Below are 20,427 nucleotides of genomic sequence, written 5' to 3' on the forward strand. Positions count from 1 at the left end.
GACTATAATATAACACCATAATCAGTAAACCAGTTACTAGTTTTGGCACTGGGGGCATGTGCCAAGTCCTTCTGGTGGGAAAAGGAGCAGCATCTCCATAAAGCTTGTCAGCAGATTGAACCATGAGGTGCACTAAAATATCATGGTAGCCGGCTGGATTGACTCCGGACATGATAAAACAAATACATCAATATAGATAAAGCAAAAGCATGGTGGGTGAAATCAGTTGCTGCCATTTTATTGTACAAATTCATGAACACAGTATTCTTTTTGTTTTCTTTTTATGAATAATGTACAGTACTGCACAGTACAGTACAACATTGTGTTTCCTGTTTTTGTGTGTCATTCTATCCAATGCTGAGGTTTAAATAAATTACAACCATAACTATAATCATATGAACATAAATGTGTGCATTGGTATAGAAAATAAGTACAGATATTGTGGCCAAAGTTTAACAGATGTTCAAAAACTTGGGTGTGCAACATTTGCATGTCTGGTCTGCTTTCTGAGTAGGCCTTTGTGTGGCTATATTAGGTTCCATGTAAACAATTCCATCACCTCATCATGTAAACTCCTTTCCCTTCTCTCACTCCATGCCACTTTCTATCCCTGCCCAATGGCATCCTCATGCCCCCCCCCTCCTCCCACCCCTCTGTTTAGGCTACTCTGAATGCATCAGAGTGAAAACATTGAAATATTGACTAATCTCTTATAGGCCCTTGCACACAGTGCAGTGTGACAAATTTCCAGTACAATACCATCATAGTCACAGATCAACCCACTTTCACTAAAAACATTTTTTCTGTCTTCATTCCATTTCTGACACATTAAGCAAAATATTGTACGTCAATTACAGTTCCAGCATAAAATTACTGTAGATGTTATTAATATTACCATTTCAAACACATCCTTGCTGAAGTGAAGCACTGTACAAGGCAAGCCATTGTTTTCTCTGCAATTCTCTGTGATCAGGATTCTTCACTTAACTGAGATCATCTCATTTGCACTCCCTCTGTTGGTTATTTAAAGGAACATGCCACCATTTTGAGAAATTGTTCACTGTCTCTGCCAGAGTTAGATAAGATGATACATACCCTTCTCGTCTCTGTGCGTGCAGCAACTCAGTCCGAAGCACCCACTGTTAGCGTAGCTTAGCATAGTTCATTGAGGTGGGCAGTTCCAACTAGCCTATAGCACCCACAAGTGATAAAAGAACTCCAACATTTTCCCATTTACATGTTGTGACTTATATAGTTACAACATATACTCTACAAATATGCGATTTTCCAAGCATATGCAAACTTGGAACTATGTCCCCCTCAAAGTATATTACACAGCCTTGCCAGAGATTTTCTAATAGGAGACACAGCACTCAAAGAATCCTCCATAGAAATGTATCGGGTTAGTTCATAACACCAATATGGCAGTTGTCTACACATATCCCTACACATACCATACCACATATGTAACCACATTTTGTTGCCTTGCTCAAGTGCTCTTGAGCAAAGCACCTAACCCCTCACTGCTCCTCGAGCGTCGCTGTAGCAGGTAGCTCACTGCGTCGGGATTAGTGTGCGCTTTACCTCACTGTGTGTTCACTGTGTGCTGAGTGTGGTTCACTAATTCACGGATTGGGATAAATGCAGAGACCAAATTTCCCTCACAGGATCAAAAGAGTATATGTACTTATACTTTACTGAAGGGATCTGACTCATATTGAGGTTGTACAATTTGTAGTATTCTCAGCCTGACCACTTTTGCGCTGTGTGTGTGTGTGTATTTCAATAGGGCCTACAGAGGTCAATAATCCACTCGGCTGATTGGCTGTGGACAAGGGGTAGTTAATTTGTAGTTTTGTGGTTTGGTCAGCATCAGAGTCAGAGAAAAGAATAACGCAATACTACTTGCTCCACAGTGCAACCAATTTATTGATCGTATACGTATATCCTAATGCAGCCCTAATGACTTCAACTGCAGTCTAATTTCACAGGGATGATCGCGTATTATTGCTTATTACCTTTTAGGTAATATAGAATATTTTCAGGTAAGAAGGCCTCTCTCTTAAAATTGTTTCTTTTAAATGTAATTGTGCAGTGATTGATTTACATAAAAATAAATGTAAAACAAAAATAATTAATTAATGATGAGATATAGCTATGTCTAACTAGTGAAAGGGTGTAGTTTGACACGCCAAATGTTCACTTGTCTCTTTTTAGATCCATTAACGTCAAGATTCCATGACGTGCTATATGGAACTAGACCTACTGCATAGCGGTGCAAAATATGACCGCCGCTCAGTCCTGTACATTCTCTGCAAAATAAATTGTTCTTGTTAATTTCTCTCCATCTCCTACTCTATCCCCTAATCTGGCAACGCATTCTCACTATATGTCCACTAGGTGGCATTCACACAATTTACAATGGCTAGTGTCTTGTTATGGTCGTGCCTTAAAACCCTGAAGTGTCATTCGAATCTTATTTACACACACACGCACACACACGCACACACACACACACGCACACACACACACGCACACACACACACACGCATACACAGCCCAGACATAATAAATCCAAAATCTCAAAATTGGCCAGTAGTCTACATGGGGGAAATATGTTGCCTATCCTTTAACTGTATCTGCATCATTTTGATTGTAGCTCCTTATCTAATAGGCCTATCCATTCTAGTTTGTTTTTTGCCAATTGATCTTCATCACTACATGATCCCGACAGCCCTCCTTTTAATGTGAAAGGAGGGCATTTTATAATAAACCTACTAATAATAAAGAAGACTGTTTTTTTGTAGACATCTGTTGAGTATTTGCTTGAATGTAATGGTATGTAAATACATTGCTAGTCAGAGATGTGTTACTTTTATCACTTGAGCCCCTTCCCCCCGAAATGTCTGTGCACGTCCGTGCTTTTATCCCAAGTGAATTATTAATGAAAAGCAATTAATTCATTCATTTAATCATTTCATCTAAACAGAATTGTGGGTTTACAAAGGGGACACATCCTACTTGATTGCTGGTGGTTCCCCTTGAGGTTGGGAAAAGCAGTGGAACACATGCGCACAGAGAAATGATTTTGCGCACAGAGAAATGATTTCCCAATTCCCGAAATGAGAAAGGCCATGGGATTTTTTCACGAAAATAACTTCTGAATGTATACTTTAGAGGAACAGAGAATAGATTTATAGGTGTAATAAACGGCTAGAGTCCATTTTTCTATCACCTCCCTTAAAATGTCCAGTTCTAATTGTTCTTACCCAAAATGTTTGCTTGCATGATGCCCCTGCAGCACTGGGTACGGGCTTAGGAGCTGTCAAGCTGGTGTGATCCAACCTTCACTGTGCTGTTGTTTACTTTCGTTATACTATACGTTTATTTCTTTGAGGGATCATGTACAAAATGCATTAATCACAAAAAGATAGTGTTTTGTACCAAATTTAGCCACCTGCACCTGAGTTCCATCTGCAGCCCCTGACGTGGTTGGGTACTTTTGTCTATGTTTCCAGCACAGCTTTTCCATCAGCTGACTCTAGATAGCTAAACAGAAGTATGGGGACATTTGACACTTTAATTCCATCATAACCAGTTCATGAAATGAAAAATATGTCAATATACAGTACATTCTGAGTATAAACGCAAATCCAGCCTTGCCTTACTGATATGAATGAAGGTTTTGGCTGGCTGCTGTTGGTTTGCCTTGCCGCGTCTCCATGTATTATTCTGAGAATTCTGGTGCTTGGTTGGTTTTGTTTGCATAAGGCCCCTGAGAGACAGTGGTGTTGTCATAGGTTGGCGATTTCCTTTCACTGACGGAACCCTCTTCCTCTTCTCTGGTGTCTTCCTCACTCTCTCACACACTCACACAGACTTAGACAAACTTACACAAACTCACGTATCTCACTTACACATTCACACAGACATACACAAACGCACACACACACACACACACACACGTTTCTCATGCAACATCACTCAATCATACACACACACTCACTTAATCTCTCTGTTCCGGACACAAACACACATTTTCTCACATATCTCATGCAACATCACTCTTATCTCGTACACAGACACACACACACTCACCCATGCATGCACACAAACTCATGCCCATGCAATAGCATATTTGCACAGTAGGTTTTTTACCTGCTGCAGTCTTTTAATATCTCTCTAACTTAACAGTAAATAGGAAACACATCAACACATAGACACATACTGGAATATATCTCCTAGACATAATGCGCAACCAAATGATATTTCTGTTCATCATTCTGCTGGATGCATCAGGTAAGTGCTTTGACAATATTTTACATCATTTACAAAAACATTTTTGTTGTAAGCAAATTTGTACCCAGTTCCACTGGCATGAAACATATTCTGAATTAAGGGTTCAAGACTCCACACTTCATATTAAGGATGACTTATTATGTTCAGGGTTTATGCAGATACTTTTTTCCCCAAGTAGACTAACCTAATTATTAAGGCATAGCAATAATTAACAATGATTAATTTAAATATGAATGATACAGACACGAAATGCAGCATTTAGCTAAGTTTACTGGCTTTTTAATGTTTTACATATGGCTAGTTCACATTTTTACCATTTGCATATAGCGTTTGTTAGTGGATGCATTGTTTTTAGCTGAAAGAGCAGAGCGTTTAATAATGATTATATAACTTAACTTAACCTAACTTAACTAATAATGATTATTTCACAAACTTAACTGTGCTCTTTCTCTTTGTTTTGCATATGAGTGTTTTTTGTCCCTTTGTTTATTTTTAATGAAGTTCTTCCCCGCCATCTGGGTTTGAAAAGAGGAAGTTACTCAGGGAAGACATGTGTAGCTATTTTTACAACAGCACTCAGAGTGAGTTAAGATAAAGACTTTACATGTTCAGGTCAAATAATAAGAATTTGTAGATGCTGAGAGATTTGTGGATGTTCTACACAAACACACACACACACACACACACACAAACGTACAGACACATGTGAATGATTGATTGTCATTACTATTATTATATGAAACTATTATTATAAGTAAAATGCTCTTATTAATTAAACCAATCACTTAAGTGAAGAGTTAAAAATAACACATGTGCTGCTGAAGTTGCTCAGGGAAAACACATTTTGTGTCAATTTCAACAATACATACAATTGCTGTGTTGAAATTGACACAAAATGTGTTTTCTCTGAGCTCACTCAGCAGATGTGTCATTTTTAACACATCACTTTTTAGGACACTTCATGTAAGACCTATGTGGCTTTGGAGCATGTATAAGCAATGTGTATGCTGTATACACAGTAAAATCACTGGTGTAAGAATTTAAGTGTTTAGTTTGAAGGAGATAACAAGCTCTACATACTCAACCATATTCAGAAAAGTTTCACCACTTAACCAAATGGGAAGCTCAGAATAGTGTTAAAATCAACTCGGAAAAAGAGTTAACCGAACACTGTTGTTTTCATTGTCCCTGCTCCCAGCGAGCCTGCAGCTCTACCAGTGGCCGCGGTTTGTGGGTGTGAAATCGGGCCACAGAGTGACGCTCAGCTGTAGAAGCTATACCAGTGGCAGCTTAACGGCTGTGGAATGGCTGAAGGCCCCGGTGCCCGGAGGCAAGGCAGACAAGGCCCAACCGTTAGAGGAGGGCGAGAGGGTGAGCTTTGGCCAGAGCACTGGCTGGATGACCCTGAGCAAGCTGGAGCCCGAAGACAGTGGCGTCTACTTCTGCCGCGTCAATGGCATCACTGGGCCTGGCAGCGAGGTTCAGGTCCACCGTAAGTGATCTTTGGCCTTGACCAGAGATGTGTTCTGAAGCCCTGTGCTAGCTTTAGACGGTGTGTGTGTGTGTGTGTGTGTGTGTGTGTGTGTGTGTGTGTGTGTGTGTGTGTGTGTGTGTGTGTGGTTTGTATTGCCTCTACCTGTGCACTTAACAGTAACAGTGATCACACTAATATTGCTGATCTACCTGGCTGAAGAGTTGTGGATCGAATGTGCTATGATTTACAGCTAGGTGGAAAACGAAAGTACCAGGCCTGCTACACATTTGTTCCAGCCATTCACTAAACCAGCTGAATTGAACACAACTTCTCAGCTGCAGGAATCAACTAATTGGTGAAATCACCAGAGTTAATAGTACAGGTAGAACCAATACATGGTAGAACTTATATAAACTTATACTTTATATAAGTGAAGAGTGACAGGAATCAAGTGGAAAAGAGAGATCAGGAGTTCAGGAAATTTGATCTGAAGTCACTCCATTGTAAAGTCTCTATTCTCGAACCGAAGAGGTGTTCAGGCAAATCAAATAGTTTGGGCGGGATTTATATGACGGACAGATAAGCAACACTGCCTAGTCATTTTTACCATCTGAGCGTGCATGAGTTGATTCTGTTGACAGCAAAAAGGCTGTTGCTAGAGCTAGATGTTTACATTTCACTCTACAGAGCTCTCTACATTTCACTATCACGTCTGTTGTACAAGAGCGCAAAAAGTTGGCTGCCCCCTACAGGATGCTCATTGTTTTGCTGCTCTGATTGGTTAGGTCTATCCAATTGTGTGCAGAGGCATTTTTTCATGCCCCATAATCAAATCCAAATGGACTGACGTCAGACTCAAATTCTGAATAGAATTCCACACCAGGCTAACAACACATTTTTTATGGCTATTGGGGGAGGGTGGGGGGCACTTATCTGAATATTGGACCCCCCAAGAACTACAAGAACAAAGGAAGAGCTATCCGCACACTGTCTTACATGCTTAAGTTTTAATGTTTTGACCACTCAGGTCTTCGTCAGGTACTATATTGTAACTACAGCCTTGCGTTTCAGCAATGGATCTGCTCATTCACCAGCCATTTATTAATTGGGGACAGTAATGCATTGTGGTCTCTTCATTTATGTTACCATGGTGCTTTGTTGCACTATCCACCTTTTCCTTCAATTGCTAACGTTAATTAACAGTGGACCATGTAGAAGACTGATATGTGTGTGTCTGTATGTGCGTTTCTGCACTTTATCCAGCGAACTTGCTGTGTGATGTGTGTGTCTGGCCCAGGGCCCAGGAACTTGGACACGACCATTAGGAGAAGCAACATGAAGGACGTGGTCATCTTCCTCCAGGCCTTCCTGCTGGGTTTATTCCTACTGATCCCTCACCTCTGCTACAAACAAAAGGTAACAACACACACACAGACACACACACATTTGTGAACAAACATACACACACACACACACACACACACACACAGAGGGATACAGACACAGATACTCACACACACACACACACACACACACACACAGAAGGACACAAACAGATACTCACACACACACACACACACACACACACACACACACACACACACACACACACACACACACACACACACACCTCCAGGCCTTTCTGCTGGGCTTATTCCTAATGATCCCTCACCTCTGCTACAAGCAAGGGGTAACAACAACGCACACACACACACACACACACACACACACACACACACACACACACACACACACACACTTCTTGGTTTGTTTATATTATTTTTTGTTTTTTGGGGGCAATTGTAATGATTTGACAAAATTATTAAAATTGAGATATTAATTTACTTATTCATTTAAAATTGAGATATTAATTTACTTATTCATTCATTAATTTATTCACCTCCACCCTGCAGCCAGAGAAAGAGGAGACTATCTATGAGGTGCCTGACGAGGACCACACATATGAGGTATGACACAGAGATGAGATAAGATATCACGCCTCTATACCAGATATAAGCTGCCAGAGACATACGATAGCACACCTCTATACCAGATTTAATGTGCAAAGGCCCCTGGGTTCAACGAGGAGAATAGTATTGTCAAGTGAAAATGACCAAGGTCCATGTACACTTTTGAGGGGGAAAATGTGTAACAAAACAGATTCCAATAACCGCTATTATCACCCATCATTAACCAAGTAATTTATATTGATATTATATCATATTATTTTTTTTATTTTATATGTATAAATATAGAATATCACTTTTTTGCACCAGATCATTATTTATCATTTATTTATGTATTATTTAGCTGAAAAAATAAATGTCTGATAGACCGAGGACATGGGTTCAATCTCCAGCTCATCCACAGAGTAACACGAAGCAACACAGCAACACAGCAACACAGCAACACAGCAACACAGTGATGCCTAAGTTGAACCACACACACGCAATAGAGACAGAGCGAGAGAATAGAATGAAAGAATGAGAGAGAGAGAGAGAGAGGAAGAGAAAGAGACAGAAGAGCACAGCTCCACATTAAGTACAATCTTCATGTTGCATTGTATGTTCACGTTCATGTTGCATGTACAGTACTGGTAAGAATGGGCCGGTAGTGTTGCTTTGGGCAACGCAACAACTTTAGTGTCTTGTTATGTCTTGCTGCTACATGGATATGTGTGGATGTTGGAGGGTAACGGACAGTGGTGCTCTTCACGGTTGGCCAGTGACCCATACTCATTCAGCTGCACAAACAGGAAGAGAGAGAGAGAGAGAGAGAGAGAGAGAGAGAGAGAGAGAGAGAGAGAGAGAGAGAGAGAGAGAGAGAGAGAGAGAGAGGTAGAGAGAGACCTCAGACTCAAAGAAAAAAAGACAAAGAGCAAACAGAGAAAGACACCTCAGACACTAAGAAAAATGGAGAGAAACAGTCATCCCCTCCTACACACCCTTGCTGTACAACTGAAAGTGCAGGAGGAACTGTTATATCACCGATGCTACTGATGTTTTTATAGCATTGGGGGCGGTGGTAGTGTAGTGGTTAAGGAGCTGGGCTAGCGTGCAGTAGCCTGAAGGTTGTGGGTTCAATTCCCGGCTTCCACCGTTGTGCCCTTGAGCAAGGCACTTAACCCCAAGTTGCTCTGGGGACAATGTAATCCCTTGTAATGTAGTTGACATAATAAGTCACTTTGGACAACAGTGTCAGCTAAATGTAAATGTAAATGTGACATTTATTGCAAGCCTCAACTGAATGCATCTGTGTTGCCTTCCAGTCGGCAATTTAACAGGGAATTGTAAACATGTTGGTACATTTGCTGTAGAGGAGAGTTTTAATGAGTTTTGGTCATTTTTGATTGATCATCAACAATATTATAAGATATCCAATACAACCATACAACACAAATATAGATGGGCAAGTTGTGCCCCATGACAGCTACTGAGAGGCCAGAGTTCAGATGCTAAAAACCCTCTAAATCTGTCTGACCACTTTTCTTTTAAATTAAAAATTTTTTATCAAGCTCCTATAGGTTTTTGCCTACAAATCGATATTTCTGATCAGGAAGAGAGTGGTGTATATATATATTCTACTAATGGTGCAATCGTGTCATCTGTATCAAGTGCTTTTTTGTGACTGTTGAGCTTGAGCTTTGCTTGGTTGTTCCATTTTCTGTGCTGAATTTAGGGGCTGGACATTGAACAGTGTGGTCTCTATGAGGACATCCCAGCCTTCAGCCAGCCTTCAGCCAATTCAGATGCTGATGAGCCCTGTGACATGGAGTCTCCAGACCAAGAGTGAGGACCCTGCATGCCCCCATCACCCACCAGTGCCTTATCCACCCATCCATCCACCCACTAGTGCCTTATCCACGATCCACCCACTAGTGCCTTATGCACAATCCACCCACTAGCGCCTTGTCCACCAATCCATCCACTCCCCCTCCCATGCCTTAGCCACCAATCCACCAATCCACCTTATCCAACGATCCATCCGCAAACGGCTCATTCACCGATCCGCCCACCCACGCCTTACCCACCGATCCTCCCACCCACGGATCCTCCCATCCATGCCGTCTACTGTTTCATCCATCAACCACCGATCCATCCACCACCTTTCTTTATCCATCAAATCATCCATTTGTGCCTTATCTGGGCCTGGCAGTACACAATGAAGAACATTCATTTCAACGTTCAACATTCAACTGGGTATGGGCAATCCTCACCAGTCTTCTACCATGCGTCCTCTCTCTCTGTCATGCCCAAATGGTGCTTTTCACTGAGCAGTACAAACATTATTTGGCATTACTGCCAAAACTTTGAATTGTTGAAATAAGTGGTGGCAGTCCTTGTTATATGGCCCTAGTTAAGATCATCTTTTATATTTAAAATTCTTTACTATTTTTGAGGCATGTTTTCTTTTTACTGATACCAGTGTCAGCCTCAATTTTGTTTTGATGATATATGTAGCATGTAAGCTAAAGATTGACAGCTGTTCACTAGCAGGCTAATCCTGTAGCCAGAACCACAAGAAAATGGTTCAAAAACGTTTGCTGCACAAACATCGACAAATACTGTATATTAATAAAAAACACATCTCATCAAGCTTACAAGCTTTTGACAGTAGCAACTCTGCTGTTGATGGTTATGCAAGTCAAGTTAGCTTTAAACTAGTCTGCTTGTTTAAATAAAATCACAAAAGCCTAAAGGGAGAATTTGTGATTCATGTGAAAAATAAAAGCTCAACAGCCAATCAAATGACAGCATTCCCTTTTGTTGCAACACATGGACCTCTGAAGTTCACCTACAATAAAGACCCAAAAGATGCCATCTTTACCCATATAAAGAGATCCAAGTATCATCTTTGCCCATATAAGGAGATTTGGCAGAGATGGCAACTTTGGGTCCTTTTGTAAGCGAACTTCAAAGGGCTGGAATTGTTTATGGCTTGGTCCATGTCTGAGTCCTATTGTCAGAGGCAGGAAAGGCTTTTTCAGGTATACACAGAATAAGCATTTAGAGGACAACTATATGGGATCTCTGAGGATCTCTGAAGTATGAATCTAGCTTAGCTTCCTATTCACACCTGTTCACACACATCTTCATTTCATTTAAAGTGATCAATTAATTTTGCCAGCAGCCAGACCAACGGATACCCTGTCTTTGCTGAATTACTGAAGCTAAGCAGGTGTGGGCCTAGTACTTGGATGGGAGACCTCCTTGAAAAGCTAGGTTGCTGCTGGAAGTTGTGTTGGTGGGTGGCCAGTAGGTGGCACTCTTCCCTCTGGCCAAAAACAAAATAAAATCCAATGCCCAATGCAATGACGGGGACACTGTACTGTAGGAGATGCCGTCCTTCCGATGAGACGTTAAACCGAGGTCCTGACTCACTGTGGTCATTAAAGATCACATAGTAGTGGGTTCCCTGGTGTCCTGGCTAGATTCCCAACCTGGCTCATTCAATCTGGCCCCCTAATCATCCCCCCAGTGTAATTGGCTCATTCACTCCCTCACTCTCCACCTCAAGCTGGTGTGTGGTGAGCGTTCTAGCGCATAATGGCTGCCATGCTACACACTGGCGGTGGTTAGTGAGGTTCTTCCTTCACTGTGAAGCGCTTTGAGTGTTAAGAAAAGTGTTATATAAAAGTAACATGTTGTATTCTCAAGCTTTGCATCTTGAGTGGTTTGTGTTGTCCTGTGTCCTGGTAAAGATGCAATGTCCATATTGCATTTTAATATGGCTAACAAGTACAATTTATACAAGTTGTTATTACTGTATTATTGTTTATCATTATTACTACTACTACTATTATTTGTGCTATGTTTATGCTTTGCATTCAGAGTTTTATGTTCCCAGACTATGACTTTATGCTCCTGTGAGAGTATTAAAAAGACAAAAAGTAAACCAGTCACTGTGTTTATTGTTGTCTTTCCACGTTTATTTTGAAAAATAAAGCACCATTGTTCCACTACACATCTGTCCTATGCTTCCAGGGGGTGACATCTACACTTGAACGTATGAAACAATGTATTTGATCAGTTTTGAACAGAATTGATTGTTGTAGTTGTCCTCAGAATTGGAAAAAGCACAAACAAGGAAGTTGATAAACAATAAAAAAAACAACAATAAACCAACAAACACATGACTGATAGAAAAATATTTTCCACAAAAAGTCCAAATTCTGTGTTCTTTTTTAAAGTTTCCTACAAGAAGCATACTGGGCCGATTTCCACTCCAAATTCCTGGTCGGCTCCTCCTACGTCCATTGGAGCAATGTCAATGATAGGCAGGCGCGATGTTTTCGTTGTTCTGTAATCGATGACTGTCTTACCCCACGTGGCAGTGTGAGACTATACAGAGAGAGAGCAAGCGAGAGAGAGAGAGTCCATTAGTATTGTCTTACAATGCTGGCGGAAAAGATCCCAAGATTTAGGGGCAGCCGTGGCCTACTGGTTAGTACTTCGGACCTGTAACCGGAGGGTTGCCGGTTCGATCCCCGACCAGTAGGCGCAGCTGAAGTGCCCTTGAGCAAGGCATCTAACCCCTCACTGCTCCCCGAGCGCCGCTGTTGATGCAGGCAGCTCACTGCGCCGGGATTAGTGTGTGCTTCACCTCACTGTGTGTTCACTGTGTGCTGTGTGTGTTTCACTAATTCACGGATTGGGATAAATGCAGAGACCAAATTTCCCTCATGGGATCAAAAGAGTATATATACTTATACTTATGTTTTGCTCAACAACTGAGTCTTAACACTGTCCTCCATGCAAACAGGTCAAAGTTTGTTCACAGAAAACATTTTCTATTTCTATTCGATTACACAAACTACACAAACACACACTTCATAAAAGATGAGAGAAATGAAGTGAAAGAGAGAGAGGGAGATAATATTATATGGACACTAAAGGGGCCCTTGGTCCTAAAACTACAGTATGTTGAACTGGATTGGATAATCTTAAATGTCCCTGACCCTGAGGGGCAATTAGGTTCACGACATGTAGTCAGCACCCATACATAGAGAATCATGATATACATAATGCATACAAAAAATAAAAAGGACATAAATAAACACACAATAAATAATGCATAGTACTTGCACTGAAATGTCAAATATGTTCCTATAAAGCTGAATACAGTAATACCAAGTTGACCAATAGATTGTTCAGACACCCAACAGCTGGTGCAACAATAGAGAGTAAAGTGGCCTTCACACCAAAAACGATAATTAGAACTGTAACCGCAACAAAATAGCGTTCTAGCTGATGTGAATGACAACATCCACACATAGACTATAACTATAACGACATGAAGAACGATATTGCTGGAGATCACTTTCAGAGCAATTTTGAGAACAATAAAAAGCTGACAGCCAATCAGAATCCATCAAATTTTAGCCATCACATTCAACAACATGGGGAGAATTTTCTTATCGTTGGTCAGTTCGCTTTGATCGTTATAGTTATTGTATCGAGGCTTAAGGTGGGGATCACATTGGCCAGCGGCAAGCGTAACGCAACGCTCAGACCATAATAAGTTGTCTCGTTCCTAAGCAACACAAATGGTTTGCCTTAACTGACAATTGAATATGCTTGCGTTGGGCTTTGAAAGAAACCCTCAGCTTGCTCAACTCTAGCGTTATGCCAGAGCTGCCACCGTTCCACTGCCAAACCATAGAGAACAATAGGAAACCAGCCGCATGCCGCTGGTTAGTGTGAAACGCCTAAAGAAAGAGGACCACTGACCATGCAGCCATCCTCGCTGACGCTGTAGGTGAAGCGGCTGTTGCCCTCGGCTCTGATCTCGATGTCGTTGGATCCCTGCAGCAGCAGAGCGCTCTTCAGCTTGCCGGTGGCCTGGTCCATGTAGGCGATGCTGTTCTTGCAGTGGTAGGTGAGGTTCTGGGATGCTTGGCTGGACATCAGGCGCATGATGGAGAACTGGACATCCATGTCGTCAGGGTCAACCGCCAAGCTGCCATACTGGAACTGTGCACAGGGAGGTCAAACATACAGAGAGAGAGAGAGAGAGAGAGAGAGAGAGAGAGAGAGAGAGAGAGAGAGAGAGATAAAGAGGGTATGAGAGAGAGAAAGAGAGAGAGAGACAGAAAGAGGGTATGAGAGAGAGAAAGAGAGAAATTGAGAGAAGGTATGAGAGAGAGAGAGAGGGCGAGAGATAAAAAGGGTATGAGAAAGAGAAAGAGAGAGAAAGAGGGCATGAGAGAGAGAGAGAGAGATAAAGAGGGTATGAGAAAGAGAAAGAGAGAGAAAAAGGGCATGAGAGAGAGAGAGAGAGAGATAAAGAGGGCATGAGAGAGAGATAAAGAGGGTATGAGAGAGAGAGAGAGAGAGAGATAAAGAGGGCATGAGAAAGAGAGAGAGAGAGAGAGATAAAGGGGGTATGAGAGAGAGAGAGATAAAGAGGGCATGAGAAAGAGAGAGAGAGATAAAGAGATAAAGAGGGTATGAGAGAGAGAGAGAGAGAGATAAAGAGGGCATGAGAGAGAGATAAAGAGGGTATGAGAGAGAGAGAGAGAGATAAAGAGGGCATGAGAAAGAGAGAGAGAGAGAGAGAGATAAAGAGGGTATGAGAGAGAGAGAGAGATAAAGAGGGCATGAGAAAGAGAGAGAGAGATAAAGAGGGCATGAGAGAGAGAGAGAGATAAAGAGGGTATGAGAGACAGAGAGGTACAGTTTGAGTTTGAAGCCATTATTCGAGGTAAAAGAACTACATTGTGTTGCTTGAAATAACCTGTAACTAATAGACTTTCAAATCAGTTGGACAGTACAGAAAGAAACATGTCTCTTTTAGCCTCATTACAGTACATTTGGACACAGACACAAACACATACTGGAACATATGCACACACACACACACACAGAGACACACACATACAGACACACACATAGACACAGACAGACACAAACACACACACATGCACACACACATACACACACACACACACACACACACACACACCTGGAAACCTCCAGACATGGATTGGCTGAACCATATGTGCTTCTTCTTGGTAGTCTTGCTGGTGTACCAGTTCTTCTGAGGAACAGTGGACACAGTCGGGTAGATGCAGGTCTCGCCCGTCTCCATGTTGCAGAAGGCCTTGATGGCGTCGTCCGAGGGGCCCTGGTTAGGGTCGATCCAGTAAAAACCTGGACATGAGGAGAGAGACTGAGTCTAAAGCGAGTGGTACGCTCCTCCGTGCACATTTACCGCTCGTCAAAGACGCCACTGACGTGCGGTCCCATATGTTGGGAGGCGCGCGACACCTCCACATTCCCCGTTGATGACACAATTCTCGTCACGTGGCACGTATGCGGGACACAGACGCAGGACGATATTCAGGCCCTAAGAGATCGTCACCTCAAATGCACCATCACTGTGTCACAAATCAGCGTTATGGGTTGAAAATGGAATTCAAAATAAGATGCAAAGTTAAAAAAAGAAGATACTCTATTACATATAACTAAATACTAAAAGCCAGAAACAAAATTGAAATAAAAAAGAAAAATAATAGGAATTTTTCCTGAGTTTACATTTACTGTAAGTTAGTTTATAACATTGTGTGTTTAGTTTATGTTTATGTTTTATGTTGTAATGTGAGTTTATGTCTGTGTGTGTGTGTGTGTGTGTGTGTGTGTGAGTGTGTGTGTGTGTGTTTGAATGAGAGAAAATATGATTAGATGTGAGAGTGTGTGAGGGAAACTGAGAGAGAAAATGAATGTGGATGTGGGTGCATATGACCAAAAAGGAGTGTGTGTGTGTGTGTGTGTGTGTGTGTGTGTGTGTGTGTGTGTGTGTGTGTGTGTGTGTTTTTGGGGGGTGGCGCACCGCTCTTCCAGTCGGGGTGGCACATCCTGAGGTCGTGGCACATGCGGGCAGGGTCCTGCTGGGTCCCCTCAGGGCTCTTCAGCCTCTCCACCTCCTGGCTCAGTGTCTTCAGCCGGGCCTCCACCCTCTCCACCTCCGCTTCTGCGTCGGGCCTGTCTCCGCGGTAGTACGGGTTGGGATACTGGTTAGGGTCCTCCACAGGGCCCGGACCGTAATCATCGTATATGGGACCGGGACCGGGGCCATAGTCGGGGCCTTTGACAGTTTGTGGCCTGGGGCCACTAGGGTCAATCATTGGATAAGTTAGGCCGGGGGGGCCGGGAGGTCCAGGGGGGCCTGGGAGTCCCTGGCAAGCCAAACAAAGACCAGGAGATCAGTGCTGAGGTGTACTGGGGTGGTGGTAGCGTAGTGGTTAAGGAGCTGGGCTAGCATGCAGTAGCCTGAAAAGTTGAAGACCCTTGTAATAGAATTGACATATATAAGTCATTTTGGATGAAAAGTGTCTTCTAAATGAATAAATGTAAATGTAAATGCATTCAAATTCTTTAAGCATAGGTGAACACATCCGGAGCAAAACATGTTTTGAATATGAAAGAAATGACATGCAAACATTCCATTTAAATGGTAACCCTTCGTCCTGCACCCCTGCATGTTCACAGAGAACTGCCTCCTCAAACTGTTTACGAGTGGTCACAAATGCTCACAGCGAACTCAAAGATTGCAAATGTCTTTGTCCTTCCTTGTCAGTGAATTACACATATTAGCCTTATGTCTACACATTCTACATAGAACCCCTAAAGTGTGTGTGTGTGTGTGTGTGTGTGTGTGTGTGTGTGTGTGTGTGCGTGTACAGTGTGTGTGTGTGTGTGTGTGTGTGTGTGTGTGTGTGTGTGTTTGTGAGTGTTTTTATAGTTTATACTTTGTGTATATGAAACCATAATGTTAAATCTTACAGCGGGTCCCATATCACCAGTGTGACCTCGGATTCCGACTGGACCGATGGGTCCAGGTAGACCAGGGTTGCCGTCACCCCCATCTCGCCCAGCTTTTCCTGGAAGACCCTGACAAAGGCACATGAGTATGCACATCTGTTAGCTACAGTACGTACGCACAACCACAGACACACAAGCTGCAGCCTGCTCGGCTTTCACTCAGTCTCCTCACTATATGCTACTCTAGATGATATCTATATATGTATATATGTATATACCATCTATATATCTATATCTAATCTATATAAAATAAGTCCCTTCAGGGCGGAACCAGACCCCTCCGCTGCGCGTCGGGGTCCGGTTCGTCCTGTCGGGACTTATTTTCCCAATAATGACCGGCGTTCTATACATTAGCCCTTACTTAGTACACACATGTCTTGTACATGTCTTGTACTATTCAGCTGACATGCTGGTCTTATGATTCAGGGACAAGTGAAGTGCTACCCAAACTGCTTCGCTGAGCATGTTGAAAAATAGTAGGCAAGTCAAGTAGGGATATTCAGACACAGGATATACTGTATACAGTAGTATTGGTGTGGTGGGAACATGTCTTGGCATGGCATCACAAATAGGGTTACCATGGTATCACGGTATGATAACTGTCTCTGAATATATCATGGTTTACAGTAGCCTATTAGTATCACGGTGTAAGGTATTCGTTTATATGGTGTGTCTGTTTCAGACAGATGTTACCAAATTTAAAATGCAGATTAAGCCGGGAGAGATGGAAAAGTATTTCAATAAATGCCTTTTAAAATGGCTGGATGATTTAGGATGGTGTTCTCGAAGATGGGTGAACATGTTTGCCCCTTCTTCCTTTGGCAGCAACCTTATATCCTTTCAGCTGCCATTGGTTTTTCATTTCCAGCATTGAAAAAAAATGTATGGAACGATAACCATAAACTTTCACACCATGGTATATCACAATACTGGTAGGACGCTGCAATCCTAAGGCGAGGATCACATCAGGCAGCGGCAAGCGGCAGCGGCAAATGTAACGCAACGCTTAGACCATAATACGTTTAATCTCGTTCTTAAGCAACATACGGTTTGCCAATTGAATACGAACCAAGTTCAACGCTCAGCTTGTTCAACGCTAGCGTTACGCCAGCATTGCCACAGTACCGCTGCCGAACCATAGAGAACAATAGGAAACCTGCCGCTGGTTAGTGTGATTCCCGCCCAAAACTCTAAACCGGTCACAAACTTACTTTGGGTCCCGCAGGGCCAGGATCTCCTGGAGGTCCTGCGTCTCCACGGTTACCCTGCCAAGGAGAACCAAACATAGAGTGAAGTTCCTTAGTACACAGGAGCTATGTACAGTGTATACTAGACCTTCCTTGTCCCTGTTAAGGTCATCACACACTTAGGGCTGATTCATAGTCTACACGGGCTACAAGGATGTGAATGCATCAAGCTACACAAGGAGACTTTAACATGTACTTGCATATCAAAATGTGTTACGTGATGCAAGTACGAGTGGCATGCCATGCATTTCTGATGTGTAGCTTGCGTAGACTACAAGAGACCTCTTAAGTATGTGTATGTAACTTGAGTAGACTATGAACTTGCCCTTAATGTCCACAGCACTAAAAAAATAACCATAACGTTGCCATTTTTTGTTGATCTTCATGCACACATAATGAGAACAGCATTCCTATTCAGAAATATAGCAAAGGGATGTTTCCACTAATACCTATAAACACTAAATTCGTGTTGCTATTTCATGCCATTACAAAAATAAATGTGCTGTAACTTAAAGTAGATCATAAAAACACAACATCTTTTTAAGGCATGATGCTATGATGATTGTACCAAGTGGGAATAGCCTATTGATATGTACCAAGTGCTCTTCATACCTGGGTACAATTTAAACCAAATAATAGAAACACAGTGTCTTCAGCAAGCAAGTAGATTTACTGTACAAAGCATGGCAACAAACTGTATGTGGCTGGTTTTCCATGCATGGATTACTCCCTACTTCTGGATTAAAATAGAACTTCAGTGGAGGTCTCCAATTAGAAACAGTGTTTATTCTAGTGCTGCATTTTAGAAATCTTTGAAGTTGAATATTTCCTAGTTGGAATCCCCCAACAATCTTTCATTCCAGACAAACTCAGAGGTCCAGAATTCTGACCTATATTACTGGGAAAAAGTTCAATGGAACACCACTTGAAGTCGGAGTTCCCATTTCTAATCTCAGGGGAAGTCCATCTACCCCGACTTCAAAGTTAGAATTAAAGTCTGACCTCCGACGTCCAAGTTGTCTGGAATGCAGCGTATGACGTACAGGAAACTAGGTGCATATGGCGTGTTTTATCTTGAGCATGCATTGATCCTTACAATAAGTCCAGCAAGCCCCTGTGGGCCAGGCATTCCTCTGTGTCCTTTTATGCCCCTCCGACCTGGCCAGCCACGGTCACCCTTCCCCCCAGAAGGACCTTTAGGACCCTGCAGGGGGCGCCATTTTCACATTCAATAACCAATATACTGTAAGACATTACGAATGTAATTATGTAACAGTAACAGAACATGTACAATACAGTTATTATTACAATGATTATATTCAGCAGAATTTCAGATTAGGACTGACATTAAAGCTACAGAACAAAAGGGATACTTTAGTATACAATAAATACAACCTTTGTTTGTGTAAAACTCTTTCTGCGTACTCTGACTGGTTATTGTATTATGTCCTGTGCATTCACAATTACTCATTTAGCGAATGTTTTTATCCAAGCTGACTTAATTGAGGAAAGAAATGTTAGTGGTAAAGGGCAGTGGTAGTGTAGTGGTTAAGGAGCTGGGCTAGCATGCAGTAGCCTGAAAGTTGTGGGTTCAATTCCCGGCTTCCACTGTTGTGCCCTTGTGCAAAGCACTTAACCCCAAGTTGCTCCAGGAACAATCACCCTTGTAATGTAATTGACATATGTAAGTCACTTTGGATAGAAGCTTCTGATAAATGAATGGATGTAAATATAAAGGGCCATTCACGATCAAGTAGGTAAGTATTATGGTTCGAATGTATACGGATGACAATGTACTGTTTGCATGACTGTATGCTGCTTTGTATAAAAGCATGTACTGTATGTAACTAGGTAAATGTGAATTAGAAAATATTTTTACATTCTCTAAAACCAGGTGAACAAAACACTGTTGAGCCTTTTCAGTGTGAAGAAAATTCTAGAAACATTTTAGAAATCGGAACGCACCGGCCCTCCGGGTTTCCCAGATTCTCCTTGAGGACCCGGATCACCTGTAGGACCCTACAAAAGAGACAAACAAGGAAAGACGCCAGAAAGAAAAAAATCAGCATGTTTGTATGTTTGTATGTTCTGTCTCTTAAAAGCAGTGCTCTTGTGTATGGCCATATGGGGAAAACGAATGCATCACATACAGTATCTCCAATGCCACCATTCTTGCCCGGATTTCCTTGGGGTCCAGGTACCCCTGGGCGCCCGGGTAGCCCAGAGGGGCCCCGGAGACCATTCGGACCACGGTCGCCCTACGGGAGAACAAAGAGAATGGTGACTAGAACGATCACTGCAAAAAGTGATATCTTTTGTTATCTTATGTTGTAATCTTATATTAAGATAAAAAATCTTTTCTAAAAACAATAGTAACTAGATTTTTTTTATCTTAATATGAGATTATAACACTTGGTAAGATACCATTTTTTGCAGTAATGTACATTAATTCAAATCTATTGTCAATTTAATTCAGCTGTTTTGTCTAATTCAATTCTGCTCTATTGTCGATCCTACATATAATTTGCAGGAGTAAACAGAACCAGGCTAGGCATCGTTATCACAGTCCCAGTGTCTGAATGAA

General features: G+C 42.0%; 2 protein-coding genes across 6 annotated transcripts in view; one reads left to right on the forward strand and one right to left on the reverse strand.

Moving 5' to 3' along the window:
* Positions 1-3,913: 3,913 nt before the first annotated feature.
* Positions 3,914-11,612, forward strand: cd79b (CD79b molecule, immunoglobulin-associated beta). 2 transcript variants are annotated; one of them, XM_042082974.1, is made up of 5 exons: positions 3,914-4,299; positions 5,498-5,791; positions 7,071-7,189; positions 7,687-7,740; positions 9,452-11,612. In XM_042082974.1, the coding sequence occupies exons 1-5, from the start codon at positions 4,251-4,253 to the stop codon at positions 9,563-9,565; spliced, it is 630 nt and encodes a 209-aa protein (XP_041938908.1). In that variant the 5' UTR covers positions 3,914-4,250; the 3' UTR covers positions 9,566-11,612. The 2 variants fall into 2 exon arrangements, with proteins under 2 accessions (XP_041938908.1, XP_041938909.1); XM_042082975.1 differs by lacking the exon at positions 3,914-4,299 and adding an exon at positions 4,760-4,880.
* The window catches only part of LOC121700171 (collagen alpha-1(II) chain-like), a 45,261-nt gene continuing 35,870 nt past the window's right edge, over positions 11,037-20,427 (reverse strand). For 3 of the 4 annotated variants that reach the window (XM_042082971.1, XM_042082970.1, XM_042082969.1), the window contains 9 exons: positions 19,994-20,101; positions 19,809-19,862; positions 18,940-19,047; positions 17,808-17,861; positions 16,558-16,665; positions 15,605-15,950; positions 14,738-14,925; positions 13,504-13,746; positions 11,665-12,114 (listed from right to left, as the gene is read on the reverse strand). In XM_042082971.1, coding sequence (XP_041938905.1) covers positions 11,968-12,114; positions 13,504-13,746; positions 14,738-14,925; positions 15,605-15,950; positions 16,558-16,665; positions 17,808-17,861; positions 18,940-19,047; positions 19,809-19,862; positions 19,994-20,101 — 1,356 coding nt within the window. In that variant the 3' untranslated portion in view covers positions 11,665-11,967. Of the gene's footprint in view, positions 11,048-11,664; positions 12,115-13,503; positions 13,747-14,737; positions 14,926-15,604; positions 15,951-16,557; positions 16,666-17,807; positions 17,862-18,939; positions 19,048-19,808; positions 19,863-19,993; positions 20,102-20,427 lie in introns of those variants that run through there. The other variant, XM_042082972.1, reaches the window with a different exon arrangement.

The sequence above is a fragment of the Alosa sapidissima genome, chromosome 24, assembly GCF_018492685.1.
Source record: "Alosa sapidissima isolate fAloSap1 chromosome 24, fAloSap1.pri, whole genome shotgun sequence".
NCBI lineage: Eukaryota > Metazoa > Chordata > Actinopteri > Clupeiformes > Clupeidae > Alosa > Alosa sapidissima.

What these genes read in the sequence shown, in the direction of transcription:
- cd79b (XM_042082974.1), top strand. Translation starts at nt 4,251, where the DNA reads ATGCGCAACCAAATGATATTTCTGTTCATCATTCTGCTGGATGCATCA. An exon ending in ACCTCTGCTACAAACAAAAG is followed by an intron (nt 7,190 to 7,686) that starts GTAACAACACAC and finishes TCCACCCTGCAG; the next exon opens with CCAGAGAAAGAGGAGACTAT. An exon ending in ACGAGGACCACACATATGAG is followed by an intron (nt 7,741 to 9,451) that starts GTATGACACAGA and finishes TGCTGAATTTAG; the next exon opens with GGGCTGGACATTGAACAGTG.